A 17,475-nucleotide genomic window follows, 5' to 3' on the forward strand; every position below is an offset into this window, starting at 1 on the left:
CTTTTGAGTCATAGGCATATTAAAAAAAAAAAAAAAAAACAGGGATTTATAGCATATAAACGTTTACTATTTATAAAAATTGGATTACATTAGGGATTAGGTATATTACAAGTTTAAATAGTTTTTATGTATTTCAAATTTCTTTTTCAACAATACATATCCTATTTTCTTTTTTTAACAAACATAAATTTACAGTCTCACTTTTTTTTTAAATAACATTTCACGATTTTTTTTATAATATATAAACAATCAATTTTAAATATTATACCACATGATCAAGTCATCCCGCTCGTCTGCGCAACTATCTGCGTACGTCTGCTAATTCGCATGCTGTATTACAGACTAAAATATAATAACTAAATAAAAAACATTGTGTTACAATACAATTTAAATGTCAAATAATTAAAACTATCTGAAATAAATATTGAAACAAAATACCGTAAGTTTAGTATAATATTTTGATTATACTTATTATAAGATTCATTTTGTTTTCAATCATTCCTTTCCATAACTAATTTATACACAGTGGCATTTAAAAATTTTAAGGTTATAATAATTGTGTATGAACTAATTAAACTGTTTCTTTTCCACTAAATTAAGTGTTATTAATAAATATAAAATATACATAACTCTATCCACACTGTGACATTCACTTATTCACTTATTATTTTTATTTCTCAGGAAAATGTCGTGGTCAGGAAGAATATTATCATCATGTGTCGTACCAAGATTGCCTCAAGTAACACAAGTTCGTTTTCGTTATTTTGAAGAGAGACGTCAAAATGGTCCAGCAATAAGACGTTTTCGTGAAAAGGATATAATTGATATTCGTGGATTATTGCCACGTGAAAGTGAAGAAGCATATAAAACAATGCCATTGTATGCACCAAAAAATGCATGGAGCCCAAGACGTGCATTATTTGGTCAAAATGATTACATTGATATTCTTGGTGATGATAATCTTCATCCAACAAAAATCATATACAGAACACCAGCATGGTTGCGAGGTGTTTCAGGTAATGAATTCCAAGTTTTATTGAGAAAGGAAAAAATATGGTCCAAAGGAATAATGCCTGTTGCAAGACCTAAAAGATGGATTGACATTAAAAAACGTATAAAATATCTTTACAATTATCTTAATCGTAAAACTAAAACTTATATGAATTATCGTCAATAAATTGTTAATTCGAATATATATATTAAAATAAATATCAAAAACAAATTAATTATATATCAAAAGTTTTCTTCTTTTTTGCTGGCTGGCTGGCTGGCTTAAAATAACACAAAAAAAAAACCTTAAATATCATAATATCACTATAATATATAACATAGTAATTGTCATTATTGAATTAATAATTTTTTTTTTTATTAAAAACAAATGAACGATTGATTTTTTTTTTACAATGAATGCCAATTAAAAAATACTTTATCACTTTAATACTCGTAACTAATTATCTTTCTCTTTATCTTTTTTTTTTTTTTTCATTTCTGTTTTATATTAATATCTCAAAAATCATTATGGTCCTTGAAAAATATATATACATGACCAAGTTAAAAATAAAAAAAAAAAAAAAACATAAAAATATATTTAAAAATTATATAAAAGGTCATATAAGTACATGATGATGTAATCAAAAATTTAAAAAAGATAAACGATTAAAAGTATAGTGATTATTGTTGATTTTAATAGTCACTCATAGAAATTATGCATAAAATAATATATAAAGCTTATTAAAATCTGATTAATTATTTCTTTCTTCATTATTATGATTTGATTAAAATTGACTTGTCGTTAAATAACGTAAACACAAAACTTATTATCTATTAGTTTATAGAATCATTATAAACAAATATAAAGGCAAAACCCAATTTTATATTATTGAGTCATACAAAAAAAATTGAATAATTAATTGATTATTTAGTCTGATTATTCTCAATTGAAGAATAAACTATCAACAATTATTATGGCAACAAAAAAAAAAAATGTCTCGATACAATTTAAATATATATAATTTTTTTTTTTTTTTTCATTGTAATTATATTTCAGTATCGTAATACTGTATAAAATCATTTTCAATGATTACTTGATTTGATTATTTCAATATTTATTATTCAAAATTTTTAATATCACTATCATAGTATATTGATACTTATTATTTTTATTTTTCAAATAAAAAAGCAAATCATCATCAACATTAAAAATTTATAAAGCGGTATTGAAAAAAAAAAAAAAAAATCATAATATTGAGTTATTTACATGTAAAAATTTGATTGGCAGTTATTTGACATTACTATTATTTCTATATAGTAATAATATAATGATGATTTATTCTTTCAATTTTTTTAAAAAAGAAAAATTTACTTGATGAATGACTTTACCAAGTTGTTTTTTAAAGATGATTTTGCAAAAAAGACAAAAGTGTAGTTTCATAGTGTCTTGTTGCACCTAAACTTCTAAGACTGTGTCGTTCAGTTGGATAAACTTGAAGATGATAAGGTTTACCAGTTTTAACAAGTGCATTAATAAGTTCACTTGTATGAAAAAAATGTACATTTTCATCCATTTGACCATGTATTATTAATAAACGATTTTCTTCATCTGGAAATTTATTAACATATGTCAATACAGAACTATTGACATATCCATTGTAATTATTTTGTGGTAAATCCATATATCTTTCAGTATATCCAGTGTCATATAAATTCCAACATGTTACTGGAGCTCCAGCAATAGCAAGCTAAAATTAATTATATAAATATAAATAAACAATTTTAATTTGTTTGAAAAATAATGAAAAAATAAAAATAACTTACCTTAAATATTTCAGGATATTGAATAAGGCCCATAAGACTTAAATAACCACCATATGACCAGCCATGTAATGCAACACGATTTAAATCAATATATCCAAGTTTATCAGCTAGTAATTTTAATACTTCAACTTGATCACTTAGCTCAACTGTTCCCATTCTTCTTTTAATATGACTTTCAAATACAAGACCACGATAATGTGATCCACGTGAATCAATAAGTACAACACAATAGCCTTGTGATGCTAACATATGCATTCTTAAATGTCGCATTCCTTTAAATGTATTTGATACTAATTGTACTTCTGGACCACCATATACTTGTAATATTGTTGGATATTTAATACCAGGTCGAAAATTATGAGGTTTAAATACCATTGAATATATTGTATCACCAGATGATATTTTATGTGCATAAATTGATGGTGCTAAATGTTCAGTATCAGATATTGCTGGTTCTAAAAGATAACCAACTGATGACAATATAATACTATCAACAGTCCAATCTGTTTGTGATATTTTAAATACTTGACATGTTGGTAATGTATTTATTGAACTGTATACAGCAACCATTATGTTGCATAATTTATTAAAATATAAACTATTATAACTGTGTCCTGGTCTTGTTAATAATCTTATTTCAAGTGGTCTTTTTAATGATACAGCATATGCATGTTGTTCAAGTGGTCCCTCACGTAAACCAGTAAAATAAACAATTTGATTAATTTCATCAACCCATAATTTTCTACCAAGTACTTGCCATTCACCAGTTGTTATTGCTATTTTTGATATAACACGTGGTTGTAAATAAATACTATCCATTCTATCAAGTGGTTCTTCAATGTCATTATTTAAACCTGCTATACTTGATGTTATTAAATATAAATGCATATATTTTGTTTCTTCACTTCCCCATAAAAATTTAATTTTTTTTGAATCATCAGATGGTAAAAAATATAATAAATCATTAACATTTATCCATACTGTACTTTGTTCAGAATAAATTACTTGTACACTTGATGCTGATGGTGTATAATTATTATCTGAATTATATATATTTGGTGGTGGTTCACAAAAATTATCAACTGATATTAGTACCAATTCAATTCTTTGTTGTTTTCTATCTAAAAGTTGTACCCAAACACTGAAAACAAATAAAAATTTATTTATCATTATCATATTATTATTAGGCAATTATTTTAATTTATTTAATAAACATACTATTGAGCATCTGGTGTCCATCCAACACGTACTAAATATTCCATCCAAGGAAACATTGTATGTAAAGGATATTGTAATTCTAATATTTCAATATCAACTATTTGAAGTGCATCAGAAAAACGAAATTGTACCATTTTTAAATTACTCTTAGCATTTGATGCACCAGCACGTGGAAATCTAAATTCATCAACTTCACCAGAATTAAGACTCGATGATGGAAAACAAAAAATTTTAACATCACTCTCATCAACTTCTTCATAGACAATTCTATAAATTCCATCTGTTGATTTTGGCTGCCACCAGTAGCCAATATATCTATTTATAAATGTATTTATTAAATTTTTAATAATTATAATAAATTAAAAAGCCAAAAAAAAAAAAAAACAAAAAAAATACCTTGTAAATTCTTCTTGCATGACATATGAAGGAGTACCAGCAGTAAGAGGATCTTCACTGAGACTTTTACCACCTTTTCTTGAATATGTTAATCTCACTGATGATCCTGTTATTAAATGTGACACATATAAATCACCAGAACACGTATAAGCAACAAGTGCACCATCCCAAGGACATATTTGAGGACATAATTTTGCTCCAGGTGTTGAAATACGTAATTCCGATGGAAAAAGTGGTCCAGGCTATAAAAATTAAAATTAATAATAATAATAATAATAGTTTAATAATTTTTAAAATATAATTTATTTATAATATTACCGTGAATCCAGTATCAAGACATTGATAAAGACTACTTGCAGCTGGAAAAACTAGTTTACCACTTTCTAAGTGGATTTCATAACTGGTTATTCCCCAAGTTGTCAGTCTTTTTCTTTCCCATAAAAGTTGTTCTTCTCTTGATAATCTATTGGCACTAGAAACACTATTAAAAATTAGCATTTTAAAATTTATACTTTTTATAAATATAAACAATTAATTAATTAACTAATTAAAATTTACCTTTGAAAATTTGCTTCAATAACTGGCTGCCAATTTAATTTACATGAATTTGATGTATCTGATATGCCAATGTCAACATAAAGTAATGTTGTTTCCCAACCATTACTTGGAGTTCCCAAAAAATAAATTCTTGTTCTAAAATAAAAACAAAAAACATTTTATATATGTATCTATTGATATGTTTTTTTTTTTTTTTATACAAAAAATTGAATTAAATAAATTACCTTCCATCTGGCATTGATCTAAATGTTATTGCATCTGGAACAGATCCATCAGAAACACCAGATAATCTTCTACGAAATTCACAAACAACACCACGTAATTCAGACCATGATTTTTTTTTATTTTGTACTGGATTTCCTAGTATAGATATATCACCATCATCTTTATTGGTATCCATAACTCTATCCAATATATCAATTTTTTTAGTTAAAAAATTTTCTGTATCAACTGGAAAGTTATGATTCACCTGGGAAGTCACAGACTTCCTGAAATTTTCGAAAAAAAATTCTATTAAATCACCCATTTTTTTTTATCTTAGATTCATTCACAATATTCCAACTACAATGACAATATTTTATTTTTTTTTTTTTAATCTAAATAAAACAATAAATATTTCTTTTTCTTAAACAACAAAAAAATCCAAACAATAAATTAATTTTTAATCCAAAAAAGAATGAAAAAAAAAAAAAAACAATTATTTATGCTACACTCTTTGAATCACCACTTTTTTGACTGATTTCCAAAGTATCTGACTCCAAATTTAAATCCCTTATGCATTGACATTAAAATATTATTATTATTTAAATAATAATAAATTTAATAAACAATTTATTTCACTCAATTTTTTTTTATTTTGAGGTTAAAACGTGTACTTTCACTTTGTTAAATGAAAAATAATTTTTCTTTAAATAATATAAACATAAAAATATCATGAGTCATCCCGTTCACCTTTTTTGTTTTTTGTTTTTTTTTTCTTTTTTCTCTTTAGTTCAAAAAAAAAAATTTTTTTTGATGATGAAAATATTTAAACTTTGTGCATAAGCATTGGGCGTCAGCGTTTTTTTTTTTTTTCTTTTAATTTATTTAAAATTCCACGATGAAATAAAATAGACTGACATAGAAGATGTAGTAATGTGTAATCCTCTAGTCCAACTCCGAACTGTCACAACAACGGAGCATGACAACTCATATTTATTTATTTTTATTATATTAGTATTAGTTATTTGTTTATCCGGCAATCTTCAAACAAATTGATTAATTTGTTGTAATATAAAATATAACTTCACATATATAAACTGCTTTTTATATCTGCATTTATTATTAATTTTATTATTATTATTATTTTATCAATTTGGAGCCACAAACGTTTGGATTGGCAGTCTATTATCTTGCACAACAAAAAATTAAAAAAATGCAGCGTTACCTTGTTAAATGTAACGTTAAAAATAGACCGTACCGAATAACAGTGGGTGTCTCTCTTGTTTCTACTTTCTGGGGCCCCTTTTTGCCACTTTATACCGATAAAAATTTTTGTATATATAATTTATATGTATAAATATTTTTTTTTTTTTATATATATACTCTCTTTTTTTTTTTCTCTCGAATGGGGTATATGAACTTTTTATAGCGACACTCTGTCATTTGCGGCATTGCCCTGAAATAAAAAATAAAAAAATTTTCTATATTATCAACTTTACTATTTTATTGTTTGATGGTACGTTCAATTTTAGTTTGTGCATCAACCACAAGAGTATTTTAAATTTAAAAATATAACGATTTAATTATAATTAAAATATTTAATAATATGAAAAAATAAAATAAGACAAGTAACTGTCGTTATAAAAATATATAATATTAATTTGATAACTTCATATTGTTTTTTTTTAAATAAATAGTTTGTGAATTTAATTATTATTTATTTTTTCATTAGTTATATAATAATAAAAATGGGAAAGAAAGAAACTATTCCATGTCCTCCTCATGTTATCAAACCAATTTTTGAACAATTAAAATCAAAATTATATACAATATCACAGTTACGAAAGAATTACGCGGTGAGTTTATAAAAATTTTTTTTTTTTTTCAATAAATTATAAAATACTTTTCGTATTATGAATTATGGGGATAATTAATTTACAGTAATTAAATTAATTCACATCCAGTCTCAAGGTAAAATTTAAAAAGTACATCAAGTTTTTTTTTTTTCATTAAAAAAAAAAAAACGATTTCCATTCATTTAAATTTTATTTTATTCATGAATTTTTATATGTATATACATGTATATTCTATTGTGTCTCTTTTATATTGTATATTCGTTTATCGACCGTTTTTTGCTTCGATAAAAATTGATATCAAGGGAGGATAGAATACACAGATATATATATGAGTGTAGATAAAATAAAAAATAAATAAAATCAAATAAAAAAAAAAAAAAAAAACCATTTACCAATAATAGATTTTTTTTTTTTCATTTATTTATTATTATTTTTAGTCTTTTTTTTTTTCTGAATTTTAAAAACAAGTTATATCTGTTTTTCTTGAAAAATAAGATGATGTTAGTGTCGTGATTATAAAGAAAAGTAATGAAGATGTATTATTGTGAGAAAAGAATGTTGAAATACGTCGCGAAGAAATCTCGGTGACGTATTTTGTTATCAGGATTTTATAAACATGAAAAAGTTTTTTACATACCATTGATATATGCGCGCGCGCTTGTGTCTGACTACAGATGTATTTATACTACTTGCGTGGAATCCTGTTAGACAGTATTTTCAAATACCTGGACAACACATCAATAAAAATTTATTTAATTTTTATTTTTCACTTCTCCATATACGTGATAAAGATTTTTCATTTATATTATTTTTATAATAACAAGATGAAAAAAATTTTGTTCTATCTTGTTATTATATGGTTATTTAGATTTTGTTTTTTTTTTTTGGATCGGAATTTGTTGTTGGCCTCGAAGAAACCCGACTGGGACGCCGAATGAACCGGAGAATATGTTTGAAAAGAGTAGTCACACTTGTAAAATATATTTTCAATTAAATCAATTTACTTCTTGACTCATTCTGCAATCCCAATTAATCATCAGTGTATTTGGACTTGAGGGCTATGTGAGGTCACATTAACTGTACACAATTTAAAAATTATTCTGATGCGCGTGTCTGACTACTAACAGCAACACATCAGCAGGGTCACGGTTGACGCCCGCAATATTCTTGGCAATTTACCTCTTTGGCATTCACTCTAGCTACCGTGACTGTAAGCCATTTATATATTTATTCGTGAATATTTGACCCAGACACACCTATAACAATTTTATTAAACAACATTTTACCAAATTATAAACTCATTTGATTATCTAATTTATATTTTATCATATTATAATTATTTAGGTCAATTATATACTCTGTAATATTAATGAGCTATTTGATAAAGATTAAAAATAAAAATAAATTAAAAAATAAAATTCACAAATTGTCATGTAAAATGTAAATATAATATTGATTTTTGTTTATGACATAGTAAAATAATTAATGATATCAATTTTATATATATTTTTTTTTTTTATCTATTTATTTGTCACCTCAATTTCTTTTAAAATATTATATCCATTATTTATCTGTCAGCTTCATAAGACCACTACAATAAATTTAAGGAAAAAAAAAAAAAAACTATTTCAAAACTCGATCTAGCAAAAAAAAAGGGTGCGTTTCAAATGCCATTCTCAATATGAAACACTCCTACATTTATATTCTCAAATAATGTGAGTATGAGGCAGCTTTTGATAATATTGCAAGTCTCTTTTCCCTATACCACCAATTCATCACTCTTTCTCCACTATTTATTTTTTTTTTTTTGCCAATGCAAGTCACATAATGTCCATCTGTGTATAATTTATGTACATGATTATTTATCACGTATATACACATGTATTGGTTAAATAAAATAAAACTAAAATACTTGTGTTCATTTAAACCAACTATAGCCACATGATCAATAACACAATTCAATCAAAAATTTAATGCACTGACTAAATTTAAAAAAAAAAATAATAAAGGTAAAAAATTTTAAAATTTCATGATCAAAAGAAATTTTTACTTGATGTTAAAAAAAACATCAATGACGGAAAGAAAAAAAGAAAAAAAAAATTGTAATTAGCTGATAAAATATTTTACTCGTATCGTGCATATAAAAGATGAGTGCAAAAAAAAAAAAATTAAATTAATTTAGTAATTGATGCTAATGAAGACTTGAATTTTCTATTTACTTTTATATATATTTTTTTTTCCTTTGTTGTACATTTATATATATAATCTTTTTTTGTTTATTTTATATTTATTTTTTCTTTGAAGGAATGAGAGTACAGAAAATTTGGTAGTAAGGGAATAGTAGTATAGGGTCGATCTCATGGGTGGCATAAAGTTGCAGACAGACTGGACGGTTTACTGAGACAATATTTTATTTATCCCAGACAGATCTATGAGGGTTGAAAAAACACGTACAGTGGTAAAGAGTATTTCAAGGGATAAAATTTTTATAGGCACGTATCTGACATACGGTGAATGCAATTTTATAACCTGTCTTGTAACAGTTGACTTTATTTATTTATTTTTTTTTTTTGAATTATTATTTAATATTTGTCAAATTTAAATAAGCCAATTGAAAAAAAAAAAAATATCAATTTTAATCAACTTTTTGTTTCTCTCAGTAATTTTTAAATTATCTACTGATATAAAAGAAAAACCGAATCTTTTTACAGACATATTATCTTTTGAATTACAAAATTTTTTATACTCCATTAAATAAAAAAATTAATTTTTAGCCTTTAGGCTATGAAAAATTAAATTACCAAGTTTTTTTTTATTATTCTTTTTAAATTAAAATATATTTTTCTTTTATACTTTGATTTTGTTTTAATTTATTTTCTATATTATTTTTATTATTTTGCAAATTTAGCCCCCTTAAATTTGATGGTATAGGATCGTGAGAATGTGAATGAACTCTCTTTGTTCATGGGGGGTGGATTAGTGTAGTTAATGGCTGACTCCCAGTGACTACAACGAATGTGCATTTGGTTGGAAAAAAAAATTTCAAGAGAGTGGAAATTTTACATAAAAATAATAGTGAGGAGATGTGAGAGGGAATAGTCATTTAAATAGCCCCCGCGGATTCTAAATGGATTGTAAATTGTGGTAGATATATTCTGGGTCAATAATTTCACAAGATTGAAGATAAAAAAAAAAAGAGAAATGAGGTAGATTAAATTAATCAAATGTAAAATTAAATTACAATTGATTTCCGCGAATATAAAATATTTTTAAAAAATTGTATTTAAACAAGACTTGTATTTATAAATCAATTACTTGAAAAAATATATATTTAAATAAAAAATTGAAAAAAAAATAAAAATCACATAAAGTTTTCTGGTATTTACTATGCAAAGAAAAAAAAAAAAAAAAAAAAAACAAGTAGTATTATTCAACAAGCGTTGTAAAGAAGCTTCAAGAGAATTTTCTTATCACTTAAACTAATAAAAAAATAAAAAAATATATTCAATATTACCAGCTGCATTATGTAAGCTTGGTCCAAAGTTTGCAAAAGCGTGAGGTTTCAAAAAGCTCAAAAGAGTAACTGAGATGCTTGTGAAAAAGTTGGAACACGTGAATAAAATACGTGGGCTTGGTTCGTTCAGTTCGTCTTTCGCATTTCAAATATAACCCTGAATCCTTTTAATTTTTTTTTCTTTTTTCTCTATAATAAAAAAGACATGTGATTTTAGTATACTTTTGTTTTGTCAATTAAAATTAATAAAATATTCGTGAATTTAAATAGAAACAAGTGTTTTTCATTTAATTGTTTAAATCGAAAAAAATAAAATAAAATAACTTGTACATAGAAAATTAATAAAAAAAAAAAAAAAAAAAAAAGCAGAAAAGTCATGGATCAAGGGCTAAAAAGGGTTCACTTAAAAGCTACTTCTAATTAAATTGCCGCAAGAACAAAGAAAAAAAAAAAAAATTAAAACCCTCACCGATTCGATCGATTTACTTCTCACGAGAATTTTACAGCATTATGGTAGACGGCTATTGGATAAGGGCACGAGAAGAGGGTTGAAAAGTTTTTCTGGGTCGAAGTTCTTTTTTTTTTTTTTTTTCTCGCGTGCAATGTTGAGTCCGCACGACACGTCTTGATCCAAGATAAAGCATACTCGTTTATAATATTATAAATTAAACCTACCCTCTGAAAAAGCTATGTTTTTATATTTATTTATTTTTTTTTTTCTATTCCCCCTTACATATCATATTTAAATAAATATAAATATACTATATATATATGAAAAGCAAGGAAAGAAAAAATAAATAAATTTACAAAAAAATATATATATATGAAAAAAAAAAATAATTATTTTAATTACACGGTAGTAAAAATGAGTGAAATAAAAACATACTTGTGTAAAGTTTAAAAAAAAAAAAGTAATAATAATAATGAGGGTCGTTGAAAAAAATAATGTCAACATGTATAGGCTATGTACATATTTTTAGGCATTCAACATGCCTCATTGTCTATCACCCTTATTGAAGGGCTTGATAGTATGTATAAACGGATAATGTTACTGTCGCGTTTTTTTATCTGCTTTTGGTAATATCATCGCCAAAATGAAACCTATATACTGACATATTTTTTTTTTACCTCAATTCTCAAACAGACACTCTATTAGTATTCATATAAACATTGTCATTATAATTTTTTTTACTTTATTTTAGCATTTTTTAATTATCATTTTTTTTTATCGTTCTATTATTTTTGTATTTGAAATATCTACAATTAATATTTAATTGAAGGACAATTTTTATTTCAAGTTGTAATAATTTATTAAATTTTACTATAAATATTTTAATAATTTAAATAATTTTTTTATCAAAATTTAAATTATTAAATTATATTTATAATGAAAAAAAATTATAGATTAAAATTTGCTAAAATATTTTGATAAGATGAGGGCTTTATAAATGTAAAATATGGAATTCATCAAGAAATAAGGGAAAGGGATTGAAAGTTCTATGAGATTTATAGGATTTATGTATTCGCGACATTTCTGTCTCTGAATAATGTATTATCATTTCTCTAGAGTCTGTCTTCTGGAAAAAATTGGATTCTGATTATGGTGAATTTTCTTGCGATCAAAGAATAAAAAAAAAATGACAAAAAAAAAAACTAAAATCAATAATTGCACTTACTTATGATGATCCTGAAAATACAAAAAAGCTTTTTTACTTTTATATAATATATAGAAAATATTACTAATGAGATATTCAAACCTACATATTTTCTTTCTCTTCTTTTCCATTGAAAATTAATTATTTTTGAGCCAAGACAATAAGTTAATAAAAATTTAAAGGTATGCAGTGTGTGCATATGACATACTATACATAATGATATAAAGAAAATCCTTTGAGAATTGTGATCGGTGCCCCAGGGGTTCAAAATATCGATCCTTTGGCCTCCTAGCGAGTTAGCCTGGTATTATTTCTCTTGGATCCCTTCGTCACACCCATCTTTTTCCATTTTCCCCTAACTACCCTCTCTTCTATACACTTTATCATCACAACTTTCAAATGATATCTCAATGTCATTTTCATATTTACATCATTTTATCAAGACAAAAAAAAAAAAAAAAAAAAACAAACAACATAATTTACATTAATTCAATCTTTTTATATTCCACCATGTTTACCACCCCTCAATTGATTTGATAAACAATCTAAAAAATCAAAAATCGTATGTATAATTTTATTTATTTAAATTTTTTTCATAAAACAAAAATAAAATCATATTTTAATTTAAATTTTTAAATTGTAAATAATTTTATAATTACCTTTTTTTGATAAATCAAATTTATTTGATGATTGTTGAAAATCATATAAAATATTTTTCTTCAATTTTTATAAATCAAATTACTTTCATATGGGAATAGTAGAAAGGTAATAGAAAGGTACATTGTAAAAATCCTCAACGGCCAGATTAAACTGTCTTATCTGGCATTTTATATTATTTTTTTATTAAGACTGAATGTCAAATCCACACTTGCTTTCAACTAAAACATGAAAAAAATAAAAATTAAATAAAATAAATAAAAATAACACAATTGAAAATAAAAATATTTCATCAATACAATTTTTTTTTTCTTGATATTTTTTTTTTTTTTTTGATAAATAGTTTGTTGTTGTTTAAATTTTTTAGCTTATTATTATCTTGTTGTTTTTTGTCTTTCATTTTTATTTTTCCATAATTATTAACACACGAATTTATATTTATTTTTGACTTATATATATATACATTTTGTACTTGGTTAAGCATACAAAAGCACTTACATATTTTTCATCTAATACTTATAAATATATCATGTATATTATTTATAAAGAATTTTTATTTTTAATATTAATTTTACCTTAATTACAATCATTATTATTTTGATTTTTATTTTAACGCTCATTTATTGTCATCATGACTAAAAATTTTATCATTCATACATTATTATTTTTATGAATCATTTTTAATTTTTTTTCATATTTATCCAACGTATTAAAATAAATCTTTGTTATTAATATTTTTTTTTTTTTTATTAATTTTTTCTTTGATCCTTGTTAGTCGATATTTTAGTTTAATTCTACAATAAAATGGCCAATTTATTATCAAGATAAATAAAATAAATAAAATGTTTTGTCGTTGTTATTCGATAAGATATTAATATAATTATTTAAAATCTAGTTAAGGAATATTTGTATGAGAAAAAAAAAATTAAGACAAAATACTTGAATAAACGAAAGATACTAATAGCAAATATTGTCAAATTATGATAACTACAGCAAAGTACACATGAGCAACTAATTAATTGTGTAAATTTATATATACACTGTAATATAATTATAATATTATTTTTCAAATTGATAAATGATAAATAAATAATAAATAAATAAATATATACTATTTAAATAGTGCCATTACGATATTTAAATTAAAATCGATATACAAAATAAAAAAATTTATTTCATTCGTCCATTTGTGATTTTGGTTTTTTTATCTTGACAGAAAATATTTCACTATATTGGATAAGTTGAGGAGTAAAGAAATCGAAAAAGAATTGCTTTACTAAGATGTAGTTCGTAACCCAACTATTACCATTCTTCAAGGCATCCTATCCAACTTGGAAATCCCAGTACTTTGCTTCATCTCTTCTTGTGCCAATGTATTTTTTTTTTTTTTTTATTTTTTTATTATTTCGTTTGCTACTTTGGCTCACCCTCATTCTGGATAAAGTCGTTTTTTTTTGTTCTTTTTTCCGTCTCATTTTCTTTTTTCTTCTCATGGCCATGTGGATATTTTTTTTTTTTTCTCTGGTGAAGCAACATCATCGTAAGCTACGATAAGGCAAGGATAAAAAACTGGACAAAATAAAATATAATATAATAAGACAAGTATGTGACATAGTCCATTTTTGCTGTTGTATGTAACTACTACTTGACTCCTCTACTTCATGTGGATCACTACAAATAAATAATAATTAATATCAAATTAAAATTTAAAAAAAAAAAGCATCAATAACTCAAATAACTTTAATTATTTATTTTTTTTTTCATTTCAATTCAATGTAATAAATAATAAAGGATAGGTGTATTGATGTTAAATATATCAAGCAATATTATATAGCATGGAATAATAATATTTTTTAATTAATTTATATTCAACAACAACAGGTACAATAAAACCAGTTTACCTGTAGTATTAAACGGTGGTCGTATCATTCAGCTTTTTATTAAACTTGTTCCCAATAATTTAATATTTATTTATTTATATTTTCAATAAATTAACCAACTCTATTTTTTTTATTTTTTTTTTGTTTCAAAATTTTAAATGCTCCATCATACGACTTTTTTTTCACCGTAAAACCAAAAACAAAAAAAATTGTGTATTTTATAATCATTCATACTTTTATTTTCATTTTTTACTATATGATTAATAATTATTTTTAATATTATTACTGTGGTTTGTATTTCATTTGTTTTTTTTTTTTTTTTTTTTTTAATAATAAATTCACAAAGTAAATTACGTTTTAAAACTACACATTGTATTACAATTGGATTGGGTTATCTAGCTGTTTCAACAAAAAAAATTCAGGATAACTTTATTTGATATTACATTTATAATAATAATCCAAAAAAAGCAACGATATTAATTAGCATATTGTAAAAACAATAAATGGAATAATATGAATTTTATTATAATAATAATTATTGTTTATTAATTAAATTGATATAATAAATTAAATGAATAATATTGTTGCTCATGGATTAATGCAATATTTAAGGGTGTGTATATTATTATTATTAATTACTAAAATCGAAGCTTTTTTATAATGAAAAATAATAATAATAAATAAATAAAAATATAATTAATTGATCACAAGATCACAATCATCAACCCTTTACATTATTATATATAAACTAAAATAAAATTATTATATTATTTATTACAATAATAAACAATTCAAATTATAAATAAAATATGTGACTACACAATGCCAGGAATAATATTCAATATTGTTTAACCCAGAAAAAAAAAAAACAATTTTTAAAATGAAATAATAAATTTATAAAATCAAAAAATGACTAGAGTTCAGACTATCGATAATTTTAATGTCAAGTTTTTTTCCTTTTTTTTTTTTTTTATAATATATATCTATTTATTTATTTATTTATATTTTTTTTCTGGGATAGACAAAAATCAGTTGAACAAAAAATGGCACATCTGATTAAACTAACGTGTGTGTGATAAACAACTACCAATGTGATTTTCTCATATTTTACTCATACAATCTAGTGATATTATTTTTCACTTATAAATTACCTTTTTTTTTTTTTGTTTTTTTTTTAATTATTTTTTTTTTTCCTTTTATTATCACGTAAGATATATACGTATATATCATATCTACCCACTACAGTCTATTAAGTCAGTTGGAGGCTTTGAGGAGTCTCACTTTGCCTTAAAAAATACAAAAAAATAAATGAAAAAAAAAAAAATTATTATTTTTTTTTATTCAGGAAGATAGTTATAAAGTAGTATGTGAAACTCCATTGCCTGAGATTTTTTATTTTCAAGTGTAATATTTAAATCGAAATAACGCTTTATTTTATTTTTTCTATCTTGATTTAATTTAACTTTTTTGCAATGAATAAATACTAGAATTATTTATTTTATTATTTATTATAATATATTATTGTTATTTTTTTTTTTTTATTATCATAATTGTTTTATTATTATTTATAATAATAATATTAATTATTATGTACAGAAAAAAAATCTCTATGCTCTTGGACAAGTGGAAAATGTGAATGACAATTTATTGAGAATGAAGATGGAAAAAAAAAACAAAATATGGAGGACAGGATAATTTTTATTTCTCACATTTATGTCATTGGAAGGATAAAAAAAAAAGGAAAAAAAAATTATTGAAAATTTTTCTTTCTTTTATTTTTATCAGTAGGAAAGTTGAGTGATTAAATCAATTAATTAATTATGATCATTAATGAGCCTCGAGCATTGGGATGAGATTGAAAAAATATATTATATCTTATTTGATAATTAATTATCATTATTAACGTTTTTTTTTTTTATTTTTTCATTTTCTCTTTTGAGTTTTTGTATTTTTTTTTTTTCTGTTTTAATATTATATTTTTTTGTTTTTAAATAGATCTTGAATAATATATTTACAGAGCTTGTTGAGCCTTGAGTTCTTAAAGATCAAAGGAATTTTGATGGAATGTATACGATGTTCACTTGATTTTGACTAGATTTTTTTTTTTACTTTTTAAATTATTATTTTGTATAAATTAAAAATTTTCTTTTTTGAACTTTATTCAGCTCAAGTTGTATTTTAATTTTCCATTGATCAATATTATTTATATAATAGATAAATTACGTTATTTACAATGATTATTTATATCGAATTTAAGTTTTTTCTTTTTTCATTTTAAATAGAAAGAAATTAATTTCTTTAATTTTTTTATTTTTGGCTTGTTTTATTATTAATTTATTTGTTTATTATTATTTTATTTTATATACGCACAGTGATAATTTTGGATAATTCATAATTTAATCACATGATATTTATTTAATTTTAATCGACATGTTAAAATTCAATGGATATGTAGAAGACATTGAGTTATTGAAAATTGACATTTTGATAAAATTTAGAAAAACCACATAGACATGTTTAAAATATTAATTTAATATACATATTAAATTATTATTAATTATTAATCCAATGAATTTTTTGTCAAATTAAATTATCAAAGATATTTATATCTTATTATACTATAATCCGTTGATTACGAATTTAAAAAATTTTTCATTTTTATTATTTTTTTTTTTTTCTTTTTCATAATAATTGTACTGGAAGAACAAGACACCGGTTATTATCAC

General features: G+C 23.3%; 3 protein-coding genes and 1 long non-coding RNA gene across 7 annotated transcripts in view; 2 read left to right on the forward strand and 2 right to left on the reverse strand.

Moving 5' to 3' along the window:
- Window positions 1–685: 685 nt before the first annotated feature.
- LOC122856198 (39S ribosomal protein L51, mitochondrial) lies at window positions 686–1,276 on the forward strand. Its single transcript, XM_044157895.1, has one exon. It carries the CDS (start codon window positions 686–688, stop codon window positions 1,175–1,177), a length of 492 nt encoding a protein of 163 aa, XP_044013830.1. The 3' UTR covers window positions 1,178–1,276.
- On the reverse strand, window positions 974–6,553 carry LOC122855487 (dipeptidyl peptidase 9). Of its 4 annotated transcripts, XM_044156897.1 has the most exons (9): window positions 6,446–6,550; window positions 5,211–5,474; window positions 4,987–5,121; window positions 4,747–4,909; window positions 4,429–4,670; window positions 4,033–4,347; window positions 2,815–3,955; window positions 2,380–2,738; window positions 974–1,085 (listed from the first exon to the last, which is right to left on the reverse strand). In XM_044156897.1, exons 2-8 carry the CDS (start codon window positions 5,384–5,386, stop codon window positions 2,391–2,393), a joined length of 2,520 nt encoding a protein of 839 aa, XP_044012832.1. In that variant the 5' UTR covers window positions 5,387–5,474; window positions 6,446–6,550; the 3' UTR covers window positions 974–1,085; window positions 2,380–2,390. The 4 variants fall into 4 exon arrangements, with proteins under 4 accessions (XP_044012832.1, XP_044012823.1, XP_044012842.1 ...); XM_044156888.1 differs by lacking the exon at window positions 974–1,085 and having other exon boundaries at window positions 1,346–2,738; window positions 6,413–6,553; XM_044156907.1 differs by lacking the exon at window positions 974–1,085 and having other exon boundaries at window positions 1,346–2,738; window positions 4,747–4,900; window positions 5,211–6,553.
- A 359-nt stretch (window positions 6,554–6,912) lies between these two features.
- The window catches only part of LOC122856233, a 35,121-nt gene continuing 24,558 nt past the window's right edge, over window positions 6,913–17,475 (forward strand). Inside the window, exon 1 of the mRNA XM_044157928.1 lies at window positions 6,913–7,043. Within this exon, the coding sequence (XP_044013863.1) occupies window positions 6,936–7,043 (108 nt within the window). The 5' untranslated portion in view covers window positions 6,913–6,935. The remainder of the gene's footprint in view (window positions 7,044–17,475) is intronic.
- On the reverse strand, window positions 14,451–14,890 carry LOC122856392. The gene is made up of 2 exons (XR_006374144.1): window positions 14,771–14,890; window positions 14,451–14,540 (listed from the first exon to the last, which is right to left on the reverse strand). It is a non-coding gene; the product is annotated as an uncharacterized LOC122856392 (long non-coding RNA).

This window comes from Aphidius gifuensis, linkage group LG1, assembly GCF_014905175.1.
Source record: "Aphidius gifuensis isolate YNYX2018 linkage group LG1, ASM1490517v1, whole genome shotgun sequence".
Lineage (NCBI taxonomy): Eukaryota > Metazoa > Arthropoda > Insecta > Hymenoptera > Braconidae > Aphidius > Aphidius gifuensis.